This window comes from Myxocyprinus asiaticus, chromosome 30 (genome assembly GCF_019703515.2).
Source record: "Myxocyprinus asiaticus isolate MX2 ecotype Aquarium Trade chromosome 30, UBuf_Myxa_2, whole genome shotgun sequence".
Classification (NCBI taxonomy): Eukaryota; Metazoa; Chordata; class Actinopteri; order Cypriniformes; family Catostomidae; genus Myxocyprinus; species Myxocyprinus asiaticus.
Window position 1 is genome coordinate 36,217,775 of NC_059373.1, and position 24,416 is coordinate 36,242,190.

Below are 24,416 nucleotides of genomic sequence, written 5' to 3' on the forward strand. Positions count from 1 at the left end.
TTTCCATCATTCTTAATCTCTTAACTATTTCTAGATTCTTGATTGTGAAGCACTTTGGTCAACAATGTTGTTTTTAAATGTGCTATATAAAAATAAATTGATTGATTGATTGACTGTTATGTGAGACAGGTGTTATTTGTGCATGCAACAGTGGTGCCAGATTCAAGTCAGTCACGAGAGAAAACCAGAAGAGATCTCCAGCGCGCATCTGATCATATCTGTACCACTGTAAAGCAAGCAGCGGTCTATATCATTTTATGTCAGGTGCATCTTTTTTTTTATTTATTTTTTTTTATAAATAATTTTTTTAATCCTGTAAGTAAACCCAATTTTTACGAAATGTAACTGTAATCTAAATACATTGGGTTTTTGTGTAACTGTAACGGATTACAGTTCCATATTTTTTGTATCCTGATTATGTAACGCCGTTACAAGTATTCCATTACTCCCCAAGCCTGGTCACTAAAAACACTGAGGATCTGGACACCCTACTCTATTTACAAACTGCTTTTGGCATACTGTATGGTAAAGAAATATGCAGCCATTATGACTTGTTTACATTTTAAAAACTAAACATTAACAAAACAGAAACTGACAGGAAATTGAGGATGGAGGATTTTTTTATGGCATTGAAAATAACTGTGGAAAGCACAAGTCTACATGAGAAAATCAATGTTTAAAGGTGTAGAATAGAGCTGCACGATTAATAGTTAAAAGATCGCGATCTCGGTTCAGACACCCACACAATCTCATTTCTGAATGACAACGATCCTGCAATGTATATTAACGTTCCAGTGGCATGCATTTGTAAGACGGTCAAATGAAATTCAAAATTCGCTTCAAGACGCATTTTTAAATGTTGATCTTTTAAACTTTATATGGTGTCTACAAAACACAGCGCTCCTGTACGAGACACTGAATTAACTAAAACGCATCGGCCAAAGACGTTTGTCCAGCACAGTGCTTTACAAACTGCAGGGTGCAGCCACGATTAGCTATATTTTAATAGCCACCGAAGCTACAAAAATTATGGCATTACCAAGATCTGACTAAGTTCACTACCCGTGCGCTGTTTGATTACAGCCGGCTGCTTTTAAACATTCACATGCGTGTTTCTGCCCATGCACTTGTGTTGAATGCAGCCCTCCTGTATGAGAATCTGCACTATTCAATCAATACCCCTCTTTAGGTGACATTAATGTAAATACAGCTGTTAATGAATTACCAGTGTGTAAACAGACGGGATTAAATCTGCGCTGTCTTGACGAGATATTAAAGCAAACACAGCCATTAATGTATAAGCAGATGGGACAAATTCTTCAAAATTCTAGATCTGTGCGATGTCTAAATGTATATAAGCTGCATGCTGTCTGTTATAGGCATTCAGGCATTCTTACTGCATCAAATCAGTATTAATGTAAATCTATCACACAGTAAAGAGTGTCAAGTATTTAAGTAGTGCATTAAATGACCTTTTTTAATGTTTTATATTATAATTTTTTAAATGTTTAATTGCTACTGTTGCAAAAAAAAAACTTAAAGCACTGTTTACTCTGTTGTCTATTTAATTACTGGCTCTTGAATAATTCCTTTACAAGCTTGAGGCAAGTTTTACAAGAGAAACACCGAAGGCCTCATTGTTTTAATTTAAATTGTGTATATATATATATATATATATATATATATATATATAACTGTGTTTTATTGCATATTTGCTTACAAGTGCAATACCAAGTTAACATAGAACTGTTAATGAAGCTTTTTTCTGCTGGTTTTGCTATTAGCATGTGAGAAACAGGTTAGATGTATTTTTTTTTTTTTTTTTTTTTTTTTTTATAAATCACAAGGTGCTGTTTGGTTTTTAATGTATTCATTGCATCCTCTTGTGGACTTAAGACATTTTAAATGTATATATTTGATTTACAACTTTATTGCATTTTGTATATATATTGAAGCAGAGAACAATTTGTCAGAACCTCTAGTAAATTATATGTTACTTTGTTTAATACCCTTATGTCCAGGTTTTGTAAATCACTGAAATAAGCATTTTTCTTCAGAATCGTGAGCTTTATTCTAAGCAACAAAATAATAAAAAACAAAAAAATAATAATAAAAAAAAATTGTGATTCTCAATTTATCCAGAATCGTGCAGCTCTAGTGTAGCAGCAGTTAGAAAGCATGTCTAAATTTGGTTTCTCCAAGTTGGAGCACTTTATATGACAGAGACAGACAGGTCACTGGACTCTGAAGACAAAACTACACACTTCACTAACAAGTTGGCAACTGTATGAATAAAGAACACAAGATATGAATAATGAAGAAAAAGCAATAGAAAGAGACTAAATGTGTCCATCATGGCAGTAAGAAAATATGGCTTTCATTTGTATTGAAAATTTCTGTAATATTGTGGAGAGTTAATAAAGAATATCTTTGACAGGGGACAGTGTGTGGCTGTGTGAGATAAGAGACAACTGACATAACTGATATTACGGCAGGAACATGCTCCTAAGATGTTGGCATGAAACACAAGAACTGACATGCGGGCAGACAGGATTGTACTTGAGCTCAATCATCGTAGCAACCCAGCAGCACCCGTGACAGCTGGCACCCTGAGCTCCACAGCCACACACAATCTTTTATCACTCACTCACTCACTCACTCATGTAGACTGCCAAATTAAATTTTTGTCTTTTACTGTGGTATAATATATCTCAGATAACCTCGACCCTAAATGGCATGTAATAACAAAAAAACAACTGTGATTGATCACTTTACATGTCAGTTAGATGGCTATTTTTTTCAAAGTAGAGGTGCTTGGCTAGTATGAGCTGTAAAAGAGCCCAAGGCCTTTTGCCCTTTTTTTCAAAGTTCTGGCTACGTGAGACTACGAAATGCGTTTTTTAAGTCAAAAATTATTTTAACTTGACAGGGCATCTTAAAAAGCAACGAGGCAAGATGCTCAAACAGCCAGAAACACCCATCTACATATGTACATTGACTTACAATTGTCTGCAAATTTACTGCTGAAGGTGGTAGAAAAAAAAAAAAACACAGTTTGGTAAAAAAGGATGAATTTAGAGAAGCAACATCTAGGAGGGTTGTAGCATACTGGCAGATCTTGTTAGAATACTGAAGCACAGCACACTAAAATCCTGCGACAGAAATAGAAACTAAGCGACCAAAAAATATTGCATCAGATCTGGCTAAGCATTTGTCCTCTGTTGTGCATTCTCAAGCAAGTTATTATATAAGCACTTTGTAATGTAAAAGTTATGGAATAATATTAGCCAAAAGCACGTTTTTTTTATTTTATTTTAAATGCGTTAATATTAATACTATGCAGTAAGAATATTATACAATATTTTAAAAATACTATCCATCACTTAGGCATGTTTGAGCCTAGATGTTATGGCACTAATGTCATCTGAAGAAACAACAAGTACAATTTTAACAAACCAAAACGTAACTCCTTTATCATTATACATCTTGACAGGTGTCTCCTTGGCGATCGTGATTTCAAGCTCGATTAAACTTCCTATAGCATCATCTAGCGCTCTGCACATGCGTCAAGCACTATGAAGAGAAATCGAGCTTGAAATCATGATGGTGCCTAAAGACTTCAATGGCAAGATGTTCAGTGAAAAAGGAGTTTTATTTTGGTTTGTTCTCACCCCAAACCGATCGGATCGCTTCAGAAGACATTGATTAAACCACTGGAGTTGTATGGATTACTTTTATACGGCATTTATGTGATCTTTGGACCTTCAGAGTTCTGGTCACCATCCACTTGCATTGTCAGGACCAAAAAATCTTAATTTGTCTCGGTGGTTTGACTAAATGATTAATTCACTAGTCAGTCTTCACACAGTATTAATTTGTGTCTGGTTAGGACAAAAGACATGATTGAAGAGATATGATTTATTGCTTACTTCTTTGTCCATGGTTAGGACACTGTGTTTAGATCAAGAAAATTGTGAGATTCATGGGAAAAAAAAAAAGGTATATTTTCATAAGTTGTAAAACTATTTGACAACCAGATTTTAGGGCTGGGCAATATGGGTACAAAAATTATACAGGGTTCCAGACTAAAAAATTTGCTTAAGAGTCATTGGCCCCTAAACTGAAACATTAAAGAGCCAAATGGCTGTTTTTAGTAGCCAAATCACAGATTTTCTCGATTTAGATTGCTGTTCAGAAACAAGTTAGAAAGCCAAAGAAAAGTACGACAGCTGATAACCCATTAATCAGAGGTTTAATAAACAGTATATATAGTTGAGAAAATACGTTTACATTCCCTTTTGTCTCATAAATGTTCACATCCCTTTCATAATTTATACAAATATAACAGATCAAATATTTTTATTTCTATTTAGTACTGCTCTTCAGAAGCTACATTAGATATTTCCATAAAGTATAGTATGCATATAGAAGTGTGTTGTCTTCTTGAGCATCAATGAATATTTGCACCTTGTGTAATAGTTGTGAACAAGTCCCTCAACTGTCCTAAGTGTCAAAAGCTTAATCTCATATATATAATTAAATTATCATTTAAATTGTTTTAAAATATTTCCTTAGTCTTTCTTTACTGTTACTGGATGGCCCCAGACACAGAGACAACAAGAGTGCAAATTGAATGAAGTCCCAGATGAAGTTAATTGTGCTACACCAATCCCAATCAATAATTACCAGAAGAAAAAAAAGTGGTACACAATACGGGACTTTTAATAATAAAGAAGGTTGAAAAACACACGGGACTCTTATTTTGAAATGTCTGCACTCCCAGTTGTGAGCTTACTGACGGCTGATTCACTGAGAAAGTGAATCTGATTCAAACTGTTAACCTGAGCTCCTGAGTTCAAACACTCAGTTCTTTTTGGGTGATTCATGAAAAAGATCCGGTTCAAAAGAGTCATTTGTTCTCGCGCTGGGTTTGTTGTTGCGCGCAGTGCAGCAAGCTCGTCAGAAACAGAACGGGTGAAATGTGGTGCGAGACACACCGGTGGTGCGCATTCTAAAAATATATTCAATAACTCACAAGAAAATATCTGACCAAACCACATATGAATGCACACAACCTGACTGTTGCCAGTGGAGACAAGATTTTAAATTATTGTCGCAATCAATAATTTTTGTCGCATTTGCGACCACTTTGGTCGCAGTCTGGATCCCTGTTATATCTCGATATTTTTCAGCCTTCTGACAATTTTGGATTTGATATATCTGGATAATTATGTATTAGCTCTGAAATGGCTCAAAAGTGATTTTATTTATTTTTTAAATCAAGTAGAACCATCATTTCACCCAAACAGCCATTGTAGCCAAGTAGATTCAATACTTTAAAGGAAGTGAATAAAAATCTATTTAAAAATAATAAAGGTATGTTTCCCCACAGTTTTTCACTAAATGAACAGAAGAGAGAATGAGATTTAATCATTTTCATTGATATGTGCTTTAATATTAATATTTTATATACAATGATACACAGTAGCTTAATAAAAAGCATTACTTACCTTCATGAATTTTTACTAAAACATTTTTTGGTGAATGAACAAGGTGTGCAAAAACTATTTCACTTATTTTTTTGTAACCCAGTTGAATATTGCACAATAAAAATCTATTACTGTGGGACACAGTCAAGTTTATTAATATAATATATTACTGAATTATCATTTTTATTTTGAGGATTAGATTTGTTTAATAAAAAGTGATATATTTCTGTCCTATTTACGTCACCTGCCGCTTTTATTTTGACACAGAAAGCGCAGTGTGTTTTTGACGGTTTACAATGTTCCATTTTGGTGAAACGCTGTCATCTCTTTTCTGTTATACTGTGCCACATTTGTAGATTTGTATATTAACATGTAGTGGTTACTAATGTTGGGAACAGCATGAATGCATGAACAAGCGATGCTTTTCTTTCACAATGTATGTGAACTGCTCTGAAAGCGCTAAAAACTTGAGCCCACGAGCCCCATGTGTGCACAGATCAGCTTGTCACCCGATTATTCTGAAGCGCACACAGACAGTGTTTATCTGTCTTTTATCGCAGCCTTTTGTAGATTTAAAATAGTTTCAAAAAAGTTTGATGTTATTTTGATAAACTGTACAGCCCTGAAGGATCATTAAATTAGTCTACTGATGCACTCTTTATGAAATTTTATGGCTAAATAAAAAGCACATTAAAATCATCACGATATTCATGATAAAGCTTAATTTTATATAAAGCCAGCAAAATCATCATGATAATATTCAATATACAGTATCGCCCAACACTATCAGATTTTATTACTCAGTCACACTTTCTCTCCTTTGATGGTTGAATCAGCAGTGACTAACAGCAGATTGTCAGTCTCTTGGAGAATGCTGCTGCATCATTTCTGCTCAGATAGACAAGCATAAAATCACAATGTCAATATTCATACGAGAAAACATCAGCAGGTGTGAGAGCATGTCTGTGTGTGTTGTGTAATAAATGAGTGTGTAAAACCCCTGCTGTCCATGATTTATTAGAACTATGGAAGTCAAATTACACATGATAGTCTGAGAGCGGGATGAACTGGTAGGAGGTCCGTCTCTACATATGATGCTCAACAGTTTGTGAAACCATATTTTGTATATAACATTTGAATGCATTCCTTACCACAAAACAAAGAGCAGAGCTTTTCTAGACCTTCTAATAAAAACTTCTAGAATGTTGACCGGTCTGATATGGATAGTCTGAGCCCACACACCACTGACAGTCTGTTCACTGCCTGTCTAATGCATACTGCACGCATAAATGGCCAACACTAAGGCCACACAGGTTTTTTTTTATTTTAAATCAGTCCACCTGGTAGCATTGTTGTGTTTGCAGGGGGGTTGGTACAATAAGCATTTTTGAGGAAGAATTGATAACTGGATTGCCAAAGTTTGCCAGGCCAATGGCATAAAATATTCAAAGATACTCAAGGGTTTTGCTTGAGACTCAATAAAGCAAGTTAACTATACATTCACAAGCTAAAAAGTATAGTCCACTTTGTTTTATGAGTTTGTTTCTGTAAATTAATCTGTACCTATTACTAAAGGATGGACAGAAATTCTGATCTATACTAGCCTACACATTTTTTTCACTATTTCACAGACCGACACTGCTGTGCAATTTTTGAATGAGGTTTTCTATTCCGTCTATTAATGTGGAGTCAACGTTTCAGATAAATTCGCTCCTAAACATGCCGGGCAAACAATCTCTCCCTGTCTTAGGCCATGTCCACAATAATACGTTTTCATTTGAAAACGCATTCATTTTGCTACGTTTCCACCTCTTATCTACACTAGAACAGGGTTTTCCTCCTCCAAAAATGGAATGTTTAGAAAATGCTCTCGATTAACGCATACTTTGGAAAATGATGACGTTAGGAAAATGAAAACTAATTAGTTTGCAAGTGCTAAGACTACAGTTTGCAAGTGCTCATGGGGACAAAGATCTTATTTTTTGGAGAAATGTCCTCTGGTCTAAAGAAACAAAAATTGAACTGTTTGGCCATAATGACCATCGTTATGTTTGGAGGAAAAAGGGTGAGGCTTGCAAGCTGAAGAACACCATCCCAACCGTGAAGCATTGGGGTGGCAGCATCATGTTGTGGGGGTGCTTTGCTGCAGGAGGGACTGGTGCACTTCACAAAATAGATGGCATCATGAGGAAGGAAAATTATGTGGATATATTGAAGAAACTTCTCAAGACATCAGCCAGAAGTTAAAGCTCGGTCGCAAATGGGTCTTCCAAATGGACAATGACCCCAAGCATACCTCCAAAGTTGTGGCAAAATGGCTTAAGGACAACAAAGTCAAGGTATTGGAATGGCCATCACAAAGCCCTGACCTCAATCTGATAGAAAATTTGTGGGCAGAACTGAAAAAGCGTGTGTGAGCAAGGAGGCCTACAAACCTGACTCAGTTACACCAGTTCTGTCTGGAGGAATGGGCCAAAATTCCAGCAACTTATTGTGAGAAGCTTGTGGAAGTCTACCCAAAATGTTTGACCCAAGTTAAACAATTTAAAGGCAATGCTACCAAATACTAACAAAGTGTATGTAAACTTCTGACCCACTGGGAATGTGATGAAAGAAATAAAAGCTGAAATAAATAATTCTCTCTACTATTATTCTGATATTTCACATTCTTAAAATAAAGTAGTGATCCTAACTGTCCTAAGACAGGGAATTTTTTCTATGATTAAATGTCAGGAATTGTGAAAAACTGAGTTTAAATGTATTTGGCTAAGATGTATGTGTTCTGACTTCAACTGTAGTCTGATCTGATGGAAAAAAACATGAAATACTACTCTCCTCTGGCCATACTCCTCATTTCCTCTACTAATAATGGGCTCTTGTTTGGTCAGATCACTATGGTAGAGTTCAGCTTCTGTCTGTAAACAAGTCTTTCAATAAGTTCTGAAACATTTAAATGACCATTCTGTGTCTACATGATATGCTAAACAGGTAAACTGCATAGGACTGAGAACTTTCTTTTGTACTAGTGTGAAACGTTGGCCTAATTAACCCAGACTGAAGCGAGAGTGATTTTTGCTCTTGGCAGTTGTGTAAATTAGTTGTCATAGCCTTTTCTCTCAATTTCAAGGTCTCAGAAGTAAAGGACAACAATGCTGATATCTCAGCAGTGGTGGGAGCAAGTCATCCTCTTGTTTCATGTCCTTTTCGGTCTCAATTTGAGGAGCTTGACGGAGATTTAATCACAATAATCCATCACTGCTCTATGTAACTTGTCTCACATACAGTAGTTTGTGCTACAGACATAAATGGTACCTCAAATCATGCAATTTAGAGTAGTGTGCTACTACTTTTCATACGACTTATGTTTTGTTTGCTAGATGGGTAGGGATGGGAAGATACACAGAATTTATTTATATAGCGAACCAAAAAAAGATGAACCATATCTAGTACAATACAGTACTAGTAATTCAGTACAATACAGCCTACTGTACATCCTATATATACTACTATATATACATTTTTATATATTTTTATTTTTTATTTTTATTGAATAATGTGTATCTATATAGTGTGTATTGTATACTGTACAGTGTATATTATTATTTGTATATTGTTATGTGTAATTATGTGTATATCAGATGTTTAAATTGCGTTGTGTTAATTTGATGTTATTGTAAATTGGTATATGTCTCATCACTGTCACAACTGCTATGTTGATCGGAACTGCACCCAAGAATTTCACACACCATTGCACTTGTGTATATGGCTGTGTGACAATAAAGTGATTTGATTTGATTGATTTGATAGGCAAAACTCGATATTTCTAAATTTAAAACATTGTTTTCTTTCCATGTGATCATAAATGAAATGACCCGTCAAACATCATAATCTCTCTATCGCTTGATTTTACACTGTTTACAGAGTTCGCACAAGGTCCTTAAGTGCTCAAAGTGCTTGAATTTAGCACCTAGAATTTAAATACTGGAATACCTGAAAATTGCCTTGTTTTGTTAAAAAGTGCTTGAAATAAAAACGGACCATTTCTTCAGTGTAATGTGTGTCCAAAGATGAGATCCCGCACCCACTTTCATTTTATAATGTGTCTTTTAATATCCTCTCTGTTCTTTACAGTCAGTTAAAAAGTAAAAAGAAATATTAATTTTAAATCACAAATAGCACGGACGTGCTAAAAAACAGAGACTCGTTAATAAATCAACTAGAACACCTGTGAGAATTTGTGTGATGCGCATTAAACTCTTCAAGTGACAGTACCATTATAGCGCTTGTTATACAAATGAATTTAAACTTAATGTTATTACTTGTAAAATGTAAACATTATTTCAAACATTGATAGCTCATATCATTCTTATACAATTTCAAGAAATAACTGATAAATGATAATTTATCATAAAAATGACAGAATTATAATTTTTTTTATATATATAGTTAAAATGACTCCAGCCAGGTCTCCTAAGCACCAAATTGCTCTCGGTGGGGTGCACGGTGAGTTGAGCATGGATGCCGCGGTGGATGGCGTGAAGCCTCCACACATGCTATGTCTCCGCGGTAACGCGTTCAACAAGCCACGTGATAAGATGCACGGGTTGACGGTCTCAGACGTGGAGGCAACTGAGATTCGTCCTCCGCCACCCGGATTGAGACGAGTCACTACACCACCACAAGGACTTAGAGTGCATTGGGAATTGGGCGTTCCAAATTGGGGAGAAAAAGGGAGATTTTTTTTTTTTAAATGATGACAAATTATTAAAAAATAAAATCTACATTTTCACATACTTTCAGGACAGGCTGTGTTCAGTTGTACTGCTTGTTCTGCACCTGATCAGCAAGAATGTAGCCTACTATTTTAGAAGGCTTATTTGTTTGTGATCTTTTCTTATAGTGAAAGGTATATGAGAAACTCTTATTATTTAAACTTAGAGCATTCATATTGTGTATTAAAGAGCTTTATTTTGATGAGAAATTATAATTTTGATGATTCAAATCATTTTGCACAAACATAAAAACAACAACACAATTTTCTGCCATACATGTCATTTAAATGATAACATATGGAATTGAGACAATATCTAATCCGTAACCTCATATCGTATATCGAACAGAATCGTGAGATAACCATATTGTCCCATCCCTACAGACGGGTGATAAAAAGGCAAAAATCTCACAAACGTTCACTGAAGGAAGGACCGAGCAACATAGGAACCAGAATATCAGAGACTTGGGGTAGGCTCTAGTTTCACTCTGCATTTTTGTGGCCTATAAATTGAGTCGGAAATATCATAATTATGAGTTATAAGCACATGAATGACCAAGCTGGCCTATACACCAGTAGGGCAACTCTGAATCCGACATGCTAACAGAGTTGTGACACTGAAAGGAGCATGACAATATAAAAGATGGAAAGCAAATCATTTTCATATAATTTCAGTGCTTTATTTTAATAACATTACATTTGTTACACTATATGACAGTCAACTAATAACACTCTTCACAGTTTGTTTTTAAGCAAATTAATAAGTAATTTTTTTAGATATCTTGCATTAACAAATCACATAGTTTGTGCAGTTCCGCAGGTGTTTTTACATATGCTTATTCCCTTTTACAACAGAGAAAAAGAGCTTTTGCATTTTCAACTTTTCTTTGTATCCATTTTTTAAACCCTAGCACGTTTTCCTGCAGTTTTTATGTCCACTTTTTCTCTTTTTGGCAAATTGCATTCAGACGTCTGACCCTTGCAGAGGTACTGATTCCCATATTACAGGAGGAATTGAATGTGAGCTTGTGTGACAATGAAAAACTGCATGCACAAATTTTTCTGCAGAAAGCGCCTTTCACGTAGTAAGAACTAAATATAAGACCATCAGAGCCTCACCACTAATCTCATCTCTAAAATTACTATATATTCCTAAAGGACACACAAAAAGTACGAAGATTATAACAACTCAAAGATGATGAAAAGAGGCTTTAATCTGGAGTAATTGGAGGCTCGCAGCATTTGCGTAAAAACTGCATTAGATAATAGAATTGGGAGAGTACAAGGGAAAAGATTAGACGGCTAACATACAACAGAGAGAATGTAATTAAAGAATCAGGAGGAATCAGGGCCACTATGCTAATTAAGAAGCATGTGAACAGGAATCTTGGACTGGGCGGTATGGTGGTATATACTATGTGGTGGTAGAAATGTGTCAACAAGCAGGAGATTCTGCTGTACCACTGTACTGTGGTCAATCTGCAGCACAATTTTACAAAAATCCAGCACTAAGCAGAAAACTATAGTCTTCTCTCCAACTGTGTTTCAGACTGTCACTTCCAGTGTAGACAGCTTCATTAATTTTAATGGGAACGATATAGTTAGTTATAGTTACCTAGCAGTGTAACTGTATGTTGTTTACAGCTGCCATGCAATGTCACAACTAGGGGTGGGTAAAAATATAGTTTTTCCAATTAATCACGAACTTCATTTGAACAATCTCAATATCGATTCTTAAACTAGCTGGTAAATGTTTAAATTTCACTCACCAGTAATTGTGTAATTTAGTCGTAATGTGTTCAGCAGCGAGATCCTTTCACAGCGTGCTGAGAATAAAAGTTGTGTGTGTGTGTCTGAAGACGAGAACCACGCAACCCATTTGTCATTGAATAATGTCTCTTTTAATACCCTTTCTGTTCTTTATGGTCAATTGCTGATCAAAAACAAAGAAAAAAAATATTTTAATTCCAATCACGCATCGCACAGAGGTAAAACAGTAACATGCCCTCATTTAAAGGTGCTGTTTACAGAAATGCCGTTTTTTTTAAAGAGACAGTACCGGTTTTAGCACGTGTTCAACAAATCAATGTAAATACATGTAAATAGTACAAATTATGCAATTTAACAATAAATATGTAACAAAACAAAAAAATATGAAATATAATATTTATTGATTGAATAGATTTATTTGTTAATTTTTAAAAAGCCAAAATGTGGCCAAAATGATGAAAAAGTAATAAAATATAATTAGTAAAATTAATATTTTCCTAATGTACTGAGTTAAAAGGTCCCCTGTAAAATTAACAGTATTAGCTGGGAGATCATTTATTTTATATGCAAGTAAAAGGGACATTATAACTGAAATAAACACATATGAATCGATATTGAATCGAAATCAGAATCAAATCAAGAGCTTGTGAATCGAAATCGAACTGAATCTGGAAATCTGAATCAATACCCAGCCCTAGTCACAACTTGGGTCAGCTGATACAGTCACACCATCACAGCTATTCAATTATCGACTATTTTACAATAGCCTTAAACAATAGCCTTTCACAGCCTTTTCTGGAAAATTAATGGCATTTTTCCATTTAGAGGTACCTGCAAATCAGCAATTTCACTGAATGAGAAACGGTAATTTTACCAAAAAAAGTTCAGTTTTGATGCTATGTGAGAACAGAGCTGAAAGAATAATGGTTTGAGTAGGTACGAGGTTGGGACGCGATGTCATAAAAAGTCTGTTTGGAGCCAATCACAATGTTCTGACGGACATAATGCAAATAGTCTGCGTCGTTTTTAACACCTAGTCAAAACGTAATTAAATTGGACATAGTGAAACTAAAGGGCTTCTTTTCATTGAGCGGATGAAGAAATCTGTCGACAGCTTACAAGAACTGCAAGTCATTACGTTACTTAAAGTAAAATAACTAGCCTCTTTAAGGAACGAGGTGTATATAGGACCAAAAGACATCAGAGTTTAACTCCATTTTGGTGCTGATGTGTGAATAGCAGATGTGGTACATTTACCAAGAAAGGCAATCTAGCATTTTTACTGCAATTTAACAGGTTTCATAAGTGGCTGACGGCTCATCCAACCAGATGTATTACTGTTTTTATTATTTTATTTAAAGCTGTTTCTGCCCTCATGCCAACTGAAGGTTTGGTCACGATACACTGCACTGGATTCACTCACATCTGCACATGAGAGACCAGAAACGCAAACTTGTGCGAAGAAAGATGTGTGACTAGCAGAAGTTCGAAACGTCACACACTGACCTCTTGGATAAAAAAAAAAAAATAATTGTTTTATTGTTACAGAAGAGTGAGTAGACATATTTTAACATTTTGATTATTATTTATTAAAACCAGAAGCACCTTAAGCGTGATGTTATATTCTGTTTGTTGCGGTGTTGGAAATAATTTTATATGCACAAAGCCTAATGTGACCACAGCTTTATCAGTTAGCTTTATCATCACTTGTCACGAACAATCTTCTAAAAAATAAAAGAAAATTGACAAATCGAAAATTTTTGTTATTACATGATTATATAATATATTAAACATTTTGGGGCTGAATACTCAGCAAAAACAACTATATTGTGATATATGGTGTAACAATGACATACAAATTACTCATACCATAATGTAAATTTTGGTCATACAGCCCACCCCTACTGGGATCTACAATCGTCTTGTTAGCCAGATCATTTATTGGTCTTCTGGTGTCTGAATGCAGGCAGGTTGACCTGGCAAAAAGGTCATCTATGGAGTGAGATGAAATCATGGCAGACACATCTTTAACTCTCCAGGAGAGATTCTGCTCTTTGGAGGTCTGATAATGGAAATACTGTCAGTACTTCCACCCTCACTCAACGCTCATTTTCCACAAGTAAAAATGTCACAAACAAAGTAAAAACATCAAGAGGACTGATGAGAACTGGGATACAGTGGCTGATTACATGCCTTTAATTCTTTTTCTACCTTCACATTAGAAAATCTATAGCTCCACTACAGTGTTTATCCTCACTGATAGTGTCTTCACATCCTCCTGGGTGTGTTGTGATGTGTGTTCAAGTTATTTTGGTAGGAAAAATTTACAAATTGGGCAATTTTACGTTGTTTTCTCTCTTTTTAACTTCCCGACAAACACAGGATTTGTTTTTTAGCACTAGTGCAACAAAATGAAGAGTAAAGTTGAAGTTTGTAAGTTAAAATACTTGGTCCTTTTCCAGTTTAATGTGCAAAGACAACTATAAGTAAGTCATTGGTAGGCTGATTTCCCTGAAAAGTGACTGTGGCACTTTCTAAACACTGCTTTGCTTGTTTGAGCATCCCGGCCTTGTGACACAGCAATATTGACTCAACCAATAGCATCAGTTTGGGGAGGGACTAACTGTTGGCCTGACCAACAGTGGACGGGAGAGTGTTTGGGAATCATGTATATTTTTATTTATTTATTTATTTTAGCAATACTGAAATTCCACAATTCAGCTTCAGTGCTTTATCTAATTATTTATGACTTTCATTCCATTCTTCCCGCAAATTACGCATTTATTGTGGCTCAGACTCTTAAAAGTGTGTCATAGAACACGAAACAGAAATTAAACCATTTGTAAAATATCAAAAAATTAAAATAAAACGATCCAGTCATAAAACTGCCCCATCTGAGCTGAAAGCGCTAAACACCGATAAACTGAAGACACCAATCTGGACGAGCTCACAGATACTGTTACATCATATATCAGTTTCTGTGAGGATTCCTACTAGGACTTATTTAAAGTTCAACAATGACAAACCGTGGTTTACAGCAGAGCTCAGGCAGCTTCGTCAGGCCAGAGAGGATGCTTACAGGGGTGGGGATAAAGTCTTGTACAATTAGGCCAGGAACACACTGAACAAGGAAATCAGAGTGGTTAAAAGAAGATACTCTGAGAAGCTGAAAAACAAGTTTTCAGCTAACGACCCTGCATCAGTGTGGAGTGGCATGAAACAACTCACAAATTTCAGGACTCCTACCCCCAACCCTGTAGAGAACCAACAACTGGCTGACGACCTGAATGTGTTCTACTGCAGATTTGAAAGGCCCAAACTCACACCCCACACCCACTCTGACCTTCACTTCACACAAACACCAACACCTCCTGCAACCCCCCTACTCCCCCCTCCTGCTACTCAACCTGCACTTAAGATCTGTGAAGATGATGTGAGCCACGTCTTTCGGAAACAAAAGACGAGGGAAGCTTCAGGCCCAGATGGCGTCTCACCAGCGTGTCTTCGATCCTGTGCTAACCAGCTGGCCCCCATCTTCACAAAGATCTTCAATAGATCACTGGAGCAGTGTGAAGTCCCATGCTGCTTCAAATGCTCAACCACTGTTCCTGTCCCAAAGAAACCAAAAATCACAGGACTTAATGACTATAGACCTGTCGCCCTGATGTCTGTGGTCATGAAATCATTTGAGAGACTGGTGTTGGCCCACCTGAAGAACATCACTGGACCCTTTCTAGATCCCCTTCAATTTGCTTATCAAGCAAACAGGTCTGTGGATGATGCAGTCAACATGGGATTGCATCATATCCTGCAACATCTGGATAGACCAGGGACATATGCAAGGATCCTTTTTGTGGACTTCAGTTCGGCTTTCAACACCATCATCCCAGCAATACTCCAGAATAAATTACACCAACTCTCTGTTCCCATGTCTATCTGTCAGTGGATTACCAGCTTTCTGACGGACAGGCAGCAGCTTGTGAGACAGGGGAAACTCACTTCCAACACCTTTACAATCAGCACTGGTGCCCTCCAGGGATGTGTATTCTCCCCACTACTCTTCTCACTGTATACAAATGACTGCTCCGCCAAGGACCCCTCTGTCAAGCTCCTGAAGTTTGCAGACGACACCACTGTCATCGGCCTCATCCGAGATGACGATGAGTCTGCATACAGAAGGGAGGTTCAACAGCTGGCTGTCTGGTGCAGTCAAAACAACCTTGAGTTGAACATGCTCAAAACAGTGGAGATGATAGTGGACTTTAGGAGGAACGCCCCAACAATGACCCCCCTCACCATTCTAAACAGCACTGTGGCAGCAGTGGAGTCATTCAGGCTCCTGAGCACTACCATCTCACAGGACCTGAAGTGGGAGACACACATTGACTCCATTGTGAAAAGGGCCAGCAGAGGTTGTACTGCCTTCGCCAGTTGAGGAAATTCAACCTGCCACAGGCGCTGCTGAAACAGTTCTACTCAGCAGTCATTGTCTGTCCTCTGCACTTCAATAACTGTCTGGTTTGGTTCAGCAACGAAATCAGACATCAGAAGACTACAAAGGACAGTTCAGATTGCTGAGAGGATTATTGGTTGCCCCCTGCCCCCCCTTCAAGAACTATACACTTCCAGAGTGAGGAAAAAGGCTGGAAAAATCACTCTGGACCCCACTCTCCCTGTCCACTACCTTTTTGAACTGTTGCCTTCTGGCCAACGCTTCAGAGCTCTGAGCACCAGAACCGTCAGGCACAGGAACAGTTTTTCCCTCAGGCTATCCATCTCATGAACCGTTAAATTGCCCCATTGAGCAATAACTATGTGCAATACACAGTTTAGTCTTTTTTATATTTATCCAACACATCCGACCTCTTCTGCCATTTCATTCCTCTGAAGAAAAACAAAACAAAAAAACATTTGCAATGTACATAACAGATAACAGGTTTGTATTAGATTTGCACTACGTATGTGTGTATGTATGTATGTGTGGGTCTGTGTGTGTATGTACATATGTGTACAATTATTTTTATTATTATCTATGTCTTGCTGCTGTTTTTGTATTGTTGTACACTGGAAGCTCCTGTAACCAAGACAAATTCCTTGTATGTGTAAGCATACTTGGCAATAAAGCTGATTCTGATCTTGTGACACTGTAATGACTATCATATAAGCAATGACTTATGTGACCACACACTGATCAGCAGAGAGCCCTCCAAATCAACGGTCAAACACTCTTGACTCTCTACAGCCGTCAATGACGTAAATCAAATAATCTCAGCAACACAGGGCTCTGGAGATGTAGAGGAGACATGGAGGATGAGGAGGACATGTGAAAGAGAGTGCAGAGGTGGACAGAGTATTTCATGCTTCCATCTGTTTATTCTCTGGTTAACCAATGAATCCATTTTTATCTGAGTGCTGTCTCTTTAAAAAATACAACAGTGCCGCGTTCACTTTGAAGGACGTAGCACATGCATTTATTTCATTAAATTGTATTCTTTTGAAGTTTGATAATCATATTAGGTCATATCACGATTCCTGTCTTTCTGCCCCCAAATTTAAGACCTCTTTAAATAAAAATTAAGACTTTTGCTGTATCATTTAAGATAATTAAGACTTTTTACATTTTGGAAAACTGAATTTAAAACATTAAGACTTTTTAAGGATCCACAGGAACCCTGGTAAACAAACAAGTAATTTAAATTCATTCTTGAGGTCTAATAAACATGTGAAATATATTTCTTTACCCATTAACAGTATAAAATGTATACTGTGATAAATATTGATATCAAACATTCTGGAAAAAAAAAGGGTGATAATTTTTTGCGTTTTTTTCCTATTGCATCGCACATGTGGCTTTCATCAGCAATGGTCAGACTATCGCTCTTATTGACCCATACAATGTTGAGGTACCTAATAAAGTTACCAGCCATCTGGTAAGTAAGATTATTTGCTTGCCAAAGCCAGTTTGTACTCATTTGGCACTTGGCATGTTGATTTTGGACCCTAACATGCCCAGGGGCCTGAGAAATAAAATTAAAAATTTGCCTCCAAACAAATTATAAACAGAAAAATATCTCACATCTCAGGAACACAAATTATGTGCATATTCTGGGAATAAATAATTCAAAAACAGGATTTGATTACCTTCAAAAGAGCCACCCATATTGGAAGGAGCAGCGTTATTTACGGAAGCTAACCTCTGGCCGTGGGGCAGAGGATTGTGTCTCAGGTGGGCTCTGTATTTGAGATAAGTTGTTTTGCTTGGCTCTATTATTCACCGGCTGCTGCCACCGGCGGCTCTTTTTCCATAATCACTGAGCATTTTCTCTGCCAAAAACACTGTCATAATAGCGGAGTCTGAGTCTGGAGGGCCATTCACAGAGACAAGAGGAGGCTTGATTGTGATTCAGCTTTCGACATGGACTGCAGACAATGACCACCACACGGCTTTATCTCAATTTGGCTTCATTACTGCTGTCAGCCAGACAAACAGATGTTATCACTGTATCATTACTATAGCAAACAATTAACAGTGCAACTACACCAAAGAAAAAGACCGGGGAGGATTTTTTTATGGTTTAAAGTCAACATGAAATAGCATTCGCAATCCCTTTTACTTCTGTAATGTGCGTATTTCTGGACATTCAATGAAAAAAAATTTACCCACCATTATCCATCTGACTGGACTGTGACAAGTGGACATTCCAAACCAGATTAGGGTCAGACCTGAATGCAAATTCACTGTGGATTGTGGAGACTTTTTTGTCCAGAACATGAAGGCAGAAGGTTAAAGCCAAGAAAATAAAAGTATCTCAATGGTAGGACTGGGTAAAAAATAAATTTTCAAATGCATCACAATCTTCATTTGACAAATCTCTAAATAAATTCTTAAATCCCCAGATCAATCTTTTACTCTATGCGGCAAGTCTCTACAAAGAGAATAAATCACTTGCATATGCAAGCGAATTTCACGCTATGCAAGTAAATATGTCTGTGATTAGCCACTGACTGGTACATGTTCAGATTTCACTCACCAGTGATTGAGTAGTATAGTGGGGAAGACATTTAGCAGCGAGATTTTTTTACTGCATGTTGAGAGTATAAGTTGGGTTTGACTCGTTCTGTGTGTCCAAAGACGAGATCCGTACAACCCATTTGTCTTTGAGTAATGTCTCTTTTATTACTCTTACTATTTTTACAGTCAGTTGTTGAATAAAAACAACAACAAAAAAGAAACAATTTAAATCTAATCACACATAGCACAGACGCGCTAAATAAATGCATCCTCTCATTAATATGCGCTCACTGGCTGATGCCAGTAGTGTTAAAGAGACAGCACTGATTTAGCATGTGTTCTAAATTTAAATGTAAGCACTTGTAAATATTGCAAATGATGCTAGTAAAAAATAAACATTTAACAAAAAAATATACATGCAGTATAATTTATGCAATTTCAAGACATTTATTCATGGAATAAGCAAAGTGTTTCATCGACGGAGAAGAGCAGTGCTGAAGCACAACTGACGTAAAAACTAAATGCGCAACATTTGAGCACTACTCAAGAACAGCATCTCAGATGTAGATGCTCAATAGTTCGGTTCACTTATAATATGCATTTAGAACGGGACCGGAGGTGCATATTACCAGAATTTGAACAAGAAGCTAATTAAACTGTGAACTTGCCTATAAACAGACACATACAGGACTTCCTGGAGAGTTCAGAATGTCGAAATAAAAGTGTGAGGGTTTAAAAAGTACACAATTTAAATATATTACTGTTGTATTTAAAATTAAAATTTAAAAGTCAATAATAATAAGATTAATAACAATTTATTATTATTATTGTCATCATTAGTATTTGTTTACAATTTATAACAATATTTAAGTTGAATGGGTTCCAAAAAATAACTGTGTGAATGAAAAGTGGACTGATGTCTTACAACTAAATTGAACAAAAAAGAGATCTGAATCCTTTAAGTCCAGATACAAGTTTTAAAAAGGTTTCTTTTCTACTGATGACTTATACTGGAATTTCTGTTAATTTTGCTGCTACATTATCCAGTATACTAGTTAATAATAAAGTTTCTCTTAATAAACTATACATTTATATTGAAATAATGTGTAGTTAGAGGTTTGTGTTTCTTTACATATTAAAGAGTACTCCCTATTAGTTCCACACAATAATGTAAAGATATTCTAAACTGATTATGCAAAAAAACAACACTGGTATCGGATCGGGATCGGTATCGGCCGATACTGAGATTTCCGATATTGGAATTCCACAGTATACTTTAACGACTGGAAATTCCATTATTTATTGTGTTTATGACTTTTATGAGGTGTTGCTTAAGAGCTGATCTGAGAATGGTAAACAAAGGACTAATTCTATTGAGTTGGCAAGGACATAACACACACATACTTTTACCACAACTTACATCAAAACTTATGTCTGAACCTCAGCATTACAGGAGCTTCTCCACCACAACTGCAGCAAAAACAAGGTCCAAAATGTTTTGTTATCTGATCTCTCAAACCATACTGAGTGGATGTTAACTTGGCTCAGTGGTAGTCAAGTTTGTCTGAAAATACTGGAAAATGAGGTGTCACATGACAGCTGCAAAGACAATAAGCGGAAAGACTTTTACCAATCTCTGATTTCACACTTGCTTCAAGCTTTGACGGAGATGTTTCGACCTTTCAACAGCAAACAAGTGAGGAAAAGAAAAAATAGAAGAAAACGAGGAGACCACAAGGTGAAAAAGCAAAGTTTTTCTGTGGAGCTGTAATCACTGGATGCAAGTCCTTCTTCAGCCAAATAGACAATCTGAGACACACTTACATAACTCTTTTTACAACTCCACTTCTCTTTTTCCCTCTTCACTCATGCCATTGTTCACAGCCTTGAACACCTAATGATTTCATAACTACATTCATTCTCAGCTGACACAGGGGGCAGATAACAGGGCTGTGGGCTCTGATTCACTGCTAATGACTGCTGGGAAGCAGAGAAACTAGAGAGAAACTAAAGAAACTAGAAGTGGGACTGGTCTCATATTCTTATGAAATGTCTTATCCCCAAGTTTAAGTAACATAATAGAAGAGCAGCATGCTTTTCTGCACTTGATCCTTATTGGAATAGTTCACCCATAAATGAAAATTCTCTCATCATTTACTCACCTTCATGATATCCCAGGTGTGTATGACTTACTTTCTTCACCAGAACACATTTGAAGAAAAATATCTCAGCTCAGTAGTAGGGCTGAAACGATTAGTCAATGTTATCAACAACATCGACAATAAAAAAAAGTGTCGGGCAAAAATTCCGTTGTCGAATAGTTGTTTGATCTTATTTAACATTACATGAGATCACATTAAACTCTACCCATGGTACGCGAGAGGAGCACCACAGCTTGCGCCTGATTGAGGAGAGGAAGAAAACACAGCTCACAGACACACTCCAAACTTTCCAAACAGCTTAAGGTGATACTGATCTCAAAGTGAAGGAATTCTACAAAAATTCTACAAAATAAGTGCATACAGAAGCACTCTCGTTGTAAAATAATGTGGAGCCAGAACTACCGTTCCACTTAAGCAAAATGTGCATGTCAGAACGTCTATAAAGGAAACACCTCAGCATTATATCTTTAATGCATCCTTTATTAAAGTAAAAAAATAAAATAAGGAAGCAGGTCATTTAAATAAGTACAAACTCCGAAACTGGCTTTTCTCAGTGCTGTCACCGCCTCTTCTACGAGTCACGTGAAGTGACCCGATCTAAGAGGGAGAGATTGAAACTGCACCCGGCTGATACACACTCTGGCACGGGGTTGCTTGTCCCTTGCGTGCGCAGAAATCGGTTGGGATGTATTGAATCATAATATTTGTGTTGCGGTGTGCATTTTATCATGAAAAAAAATCAGTGATAAGCAGCTCGAACAAGAGATGATAGTCTTCGCCCATAATATACTGCAACAAAATAAGTTTTTGATTTGTTGTTGTTTTGGCTTGTTTTCCAATATAAATATCTAAAACACCTTTAAACAATAAAGTGATTTGATTTGATTTTGAATTGAAACAACGCACATTTACTTTAGCAGCTATACTGCAGAAGACAAATTTGTTATCTGAGAATGTTGAATATAATATTACAAATACAAATATTTTCAAATATCTAAAAAATCCTTAAAACAAAATACATTTACCTGAGAAGCAACATATAAGATATTTAGACTAGCTTTTAGAGAATGATATTCATCCAGGTGGATGCTGCACACTGGTGGTGGTTGATGAGAGTCCCCTGTTCACTGTGTAAAGCGCTTTGAGTGTAGTGTCAGAAAAGTGCTATATAAATGAAACGTTCATTCATTCATCCAAGATGAGCATACAAATGCACCATTGTGAGTAAAGAAACAGATAAATACAGATCTAAACCAAAACCAATGAAGCTTCTGTACAGCGTTCCTCCTCACTTGTAAACAGCGCTGCTCTTCCAGCTGTGAGGAGCGTGCGTCAGTTCTCGCGTGTTTCAAACATCAATGCGATTACGTCACACGTGTACCGCTTCTCACCGGAAGCATGATTTAGAGTTAAAAAAAAGAAAATACTTAAATATTTTTCTTTTTCACACCAAAATCGATCGTGTCGCTTTAGAAGACATTAATTTAATAGCTGATGTCATATCGATGACGTTTATGCTGACTGTCTGTGATTTTTGGAGCTTCAAAAGAGAAATCTCCATACACTTGCATTTTAAGGAAATACTGAGCGGAGATATTTTTCTATTTTTCTTCAAATGTGTTCTGGTGAAGAATAAGTCATACACACCTGGGATATCATGAGGGTGAGTAAATGAGAGAATTTTCATTTTTGGTGAACTATCCCTTTAATAATCATTTTGACAAACTTGTGAGGTACTTTTGACCAATTCATTAAAAAGAACCAGCTCATATTAATCATTCCTTCGCAAACTGGACTACACTGGTCGCGCTGTATGTTTGCTGTTCCATGCAACCAGCAAGGACAATGTAATAGCAGGATGTGTTGTCCATTTATTATTCTCATCACATTCAATTCAGAAAGCAAGTTAACAAATCAGCTAAAAAATAATGCTGTAGATTAAATAGCTGCATAGTGTCAATATAGTCGGTCTCCCTACACTCTCAAAATACTTGTATATCTGAATATTTTGAAACAAACTAAAATATATTGTTTCTATAGTTATAAACAACAACAGTGGTAAAAAACGCTGGCTATCACCCCTGAAGTTCGTTAGTTCGCTAGTTCGAATCCCAGGGTGTGCTGAGTGACTCAGGAGCCAGGTCTCCTAAGCAACCAAATTGGCCCAGTTGCTAGGGAGGGTAGAGTCACATGGGGTATCCTTCTCGTGGTCGCTATAATGTGGTTCGTTCTCGGTGGGGCGCATGGTGAGTTGAGCGCGGATGCCGCGATGGGTGGCGTGCAGCCTCCACACGCGCTATGTCTCCGTGGCAAAACTCTCAACAAACCACGTGATAAGATGCACGGGTTGATGGTCTCAGACGCGGAGGCAATTGAGATTCGTCCTCCGCCACCCGGACTGAGGCGAATCACTACACCACCATGAGGACTTAAAAGCGCACTGGGAATTGGGCATTCCAAATTGGGTGAAAAAAAAAGAAAAAAAGCAGCACCTCATAGATACTGATTTGACAACATCCTGCCTTCTACACCAATTTCGGACATAAGGCTAGGCAGCGGGTGGGGCATTTGTACTTGGACAGGAAGACTTACGAGGACGTGACCCCACCTTATGCCAGATCTCTGCTTCCAGACATTGCCATGGCAACTGGTAGTGTTACTCTTCATCTAAGACTGTGGCAGAATTGTGTGTACAAGGAGCTGCTGGAGATCGGGCACAGCAGTGTGCATCTAATCAACAGTCACACACAGACCTACACTGAAGCGAGAGGCTCAACCCATGAGCCCTATTTTTACTGTAAATGTACTTCATCAGTAATATAGGTTACAGAGCATGCCATAATGAACGAGATTGTTTAAGTTATTGAAATTGTAATTTTCCTTTACAAGCACTGAAGGTATAATACCTGGGCATGCTCTCCGTTACACCGACTTCTGCACTGGTCGACTTTTGGGCCGCTTCTTCAACAACAGTGCTTAGGGTTCGTGCGGGACCTGATGCTGGGGTCTTCTGTCCACTCGTCTGAGGCTGCTCTTCCTCGTCCTCCTCCTCTGCCTCCATCCTCTCCCCTTTCCCTTTCCCCTCACTCTCATTATCACTCTCCTCCCCGAGAATGTCATCCACCTGCCCAAAAGAGTTAAATTAACAATGAATGGATCTATTTTTACAACTGAGAAGCACAAGGTTTGCTGTATAAGAAATTTAAAGGGAT

General features: G+C 37.1%; 1 protein-coding gene across 3 annotated transcripts in view; it reads right to left on the minus strand.

Moving 5' to 3' along the window:
- LOC127420690 (RNA polymerase II subunit A C-terminal domain phosphatase-like) overlaps nt 1-24,416 on the minus strand; it is a 185,447-nt gene that overhangs the window by 50,019 nt on the left and 111,012 nt on the right. For 2 of the 3 annotated variants that reach the window (XM_051663161.1, XM_051663160.1), the window contains exon 12: nt 24,111-24,328. The exons of the other annotated variant lie outside the window; for it this stretch is intronic. In XM_051663161.1, coding sequence (XP_051519121.1) covers nt 24,111-24,328 — 218 coding nt within the window. The remainder of the gene's footprint in view (nt 1-24,110; nt 24,329-24,416) is intronic. 3 annotated transcript variants of the gene reach the window in all.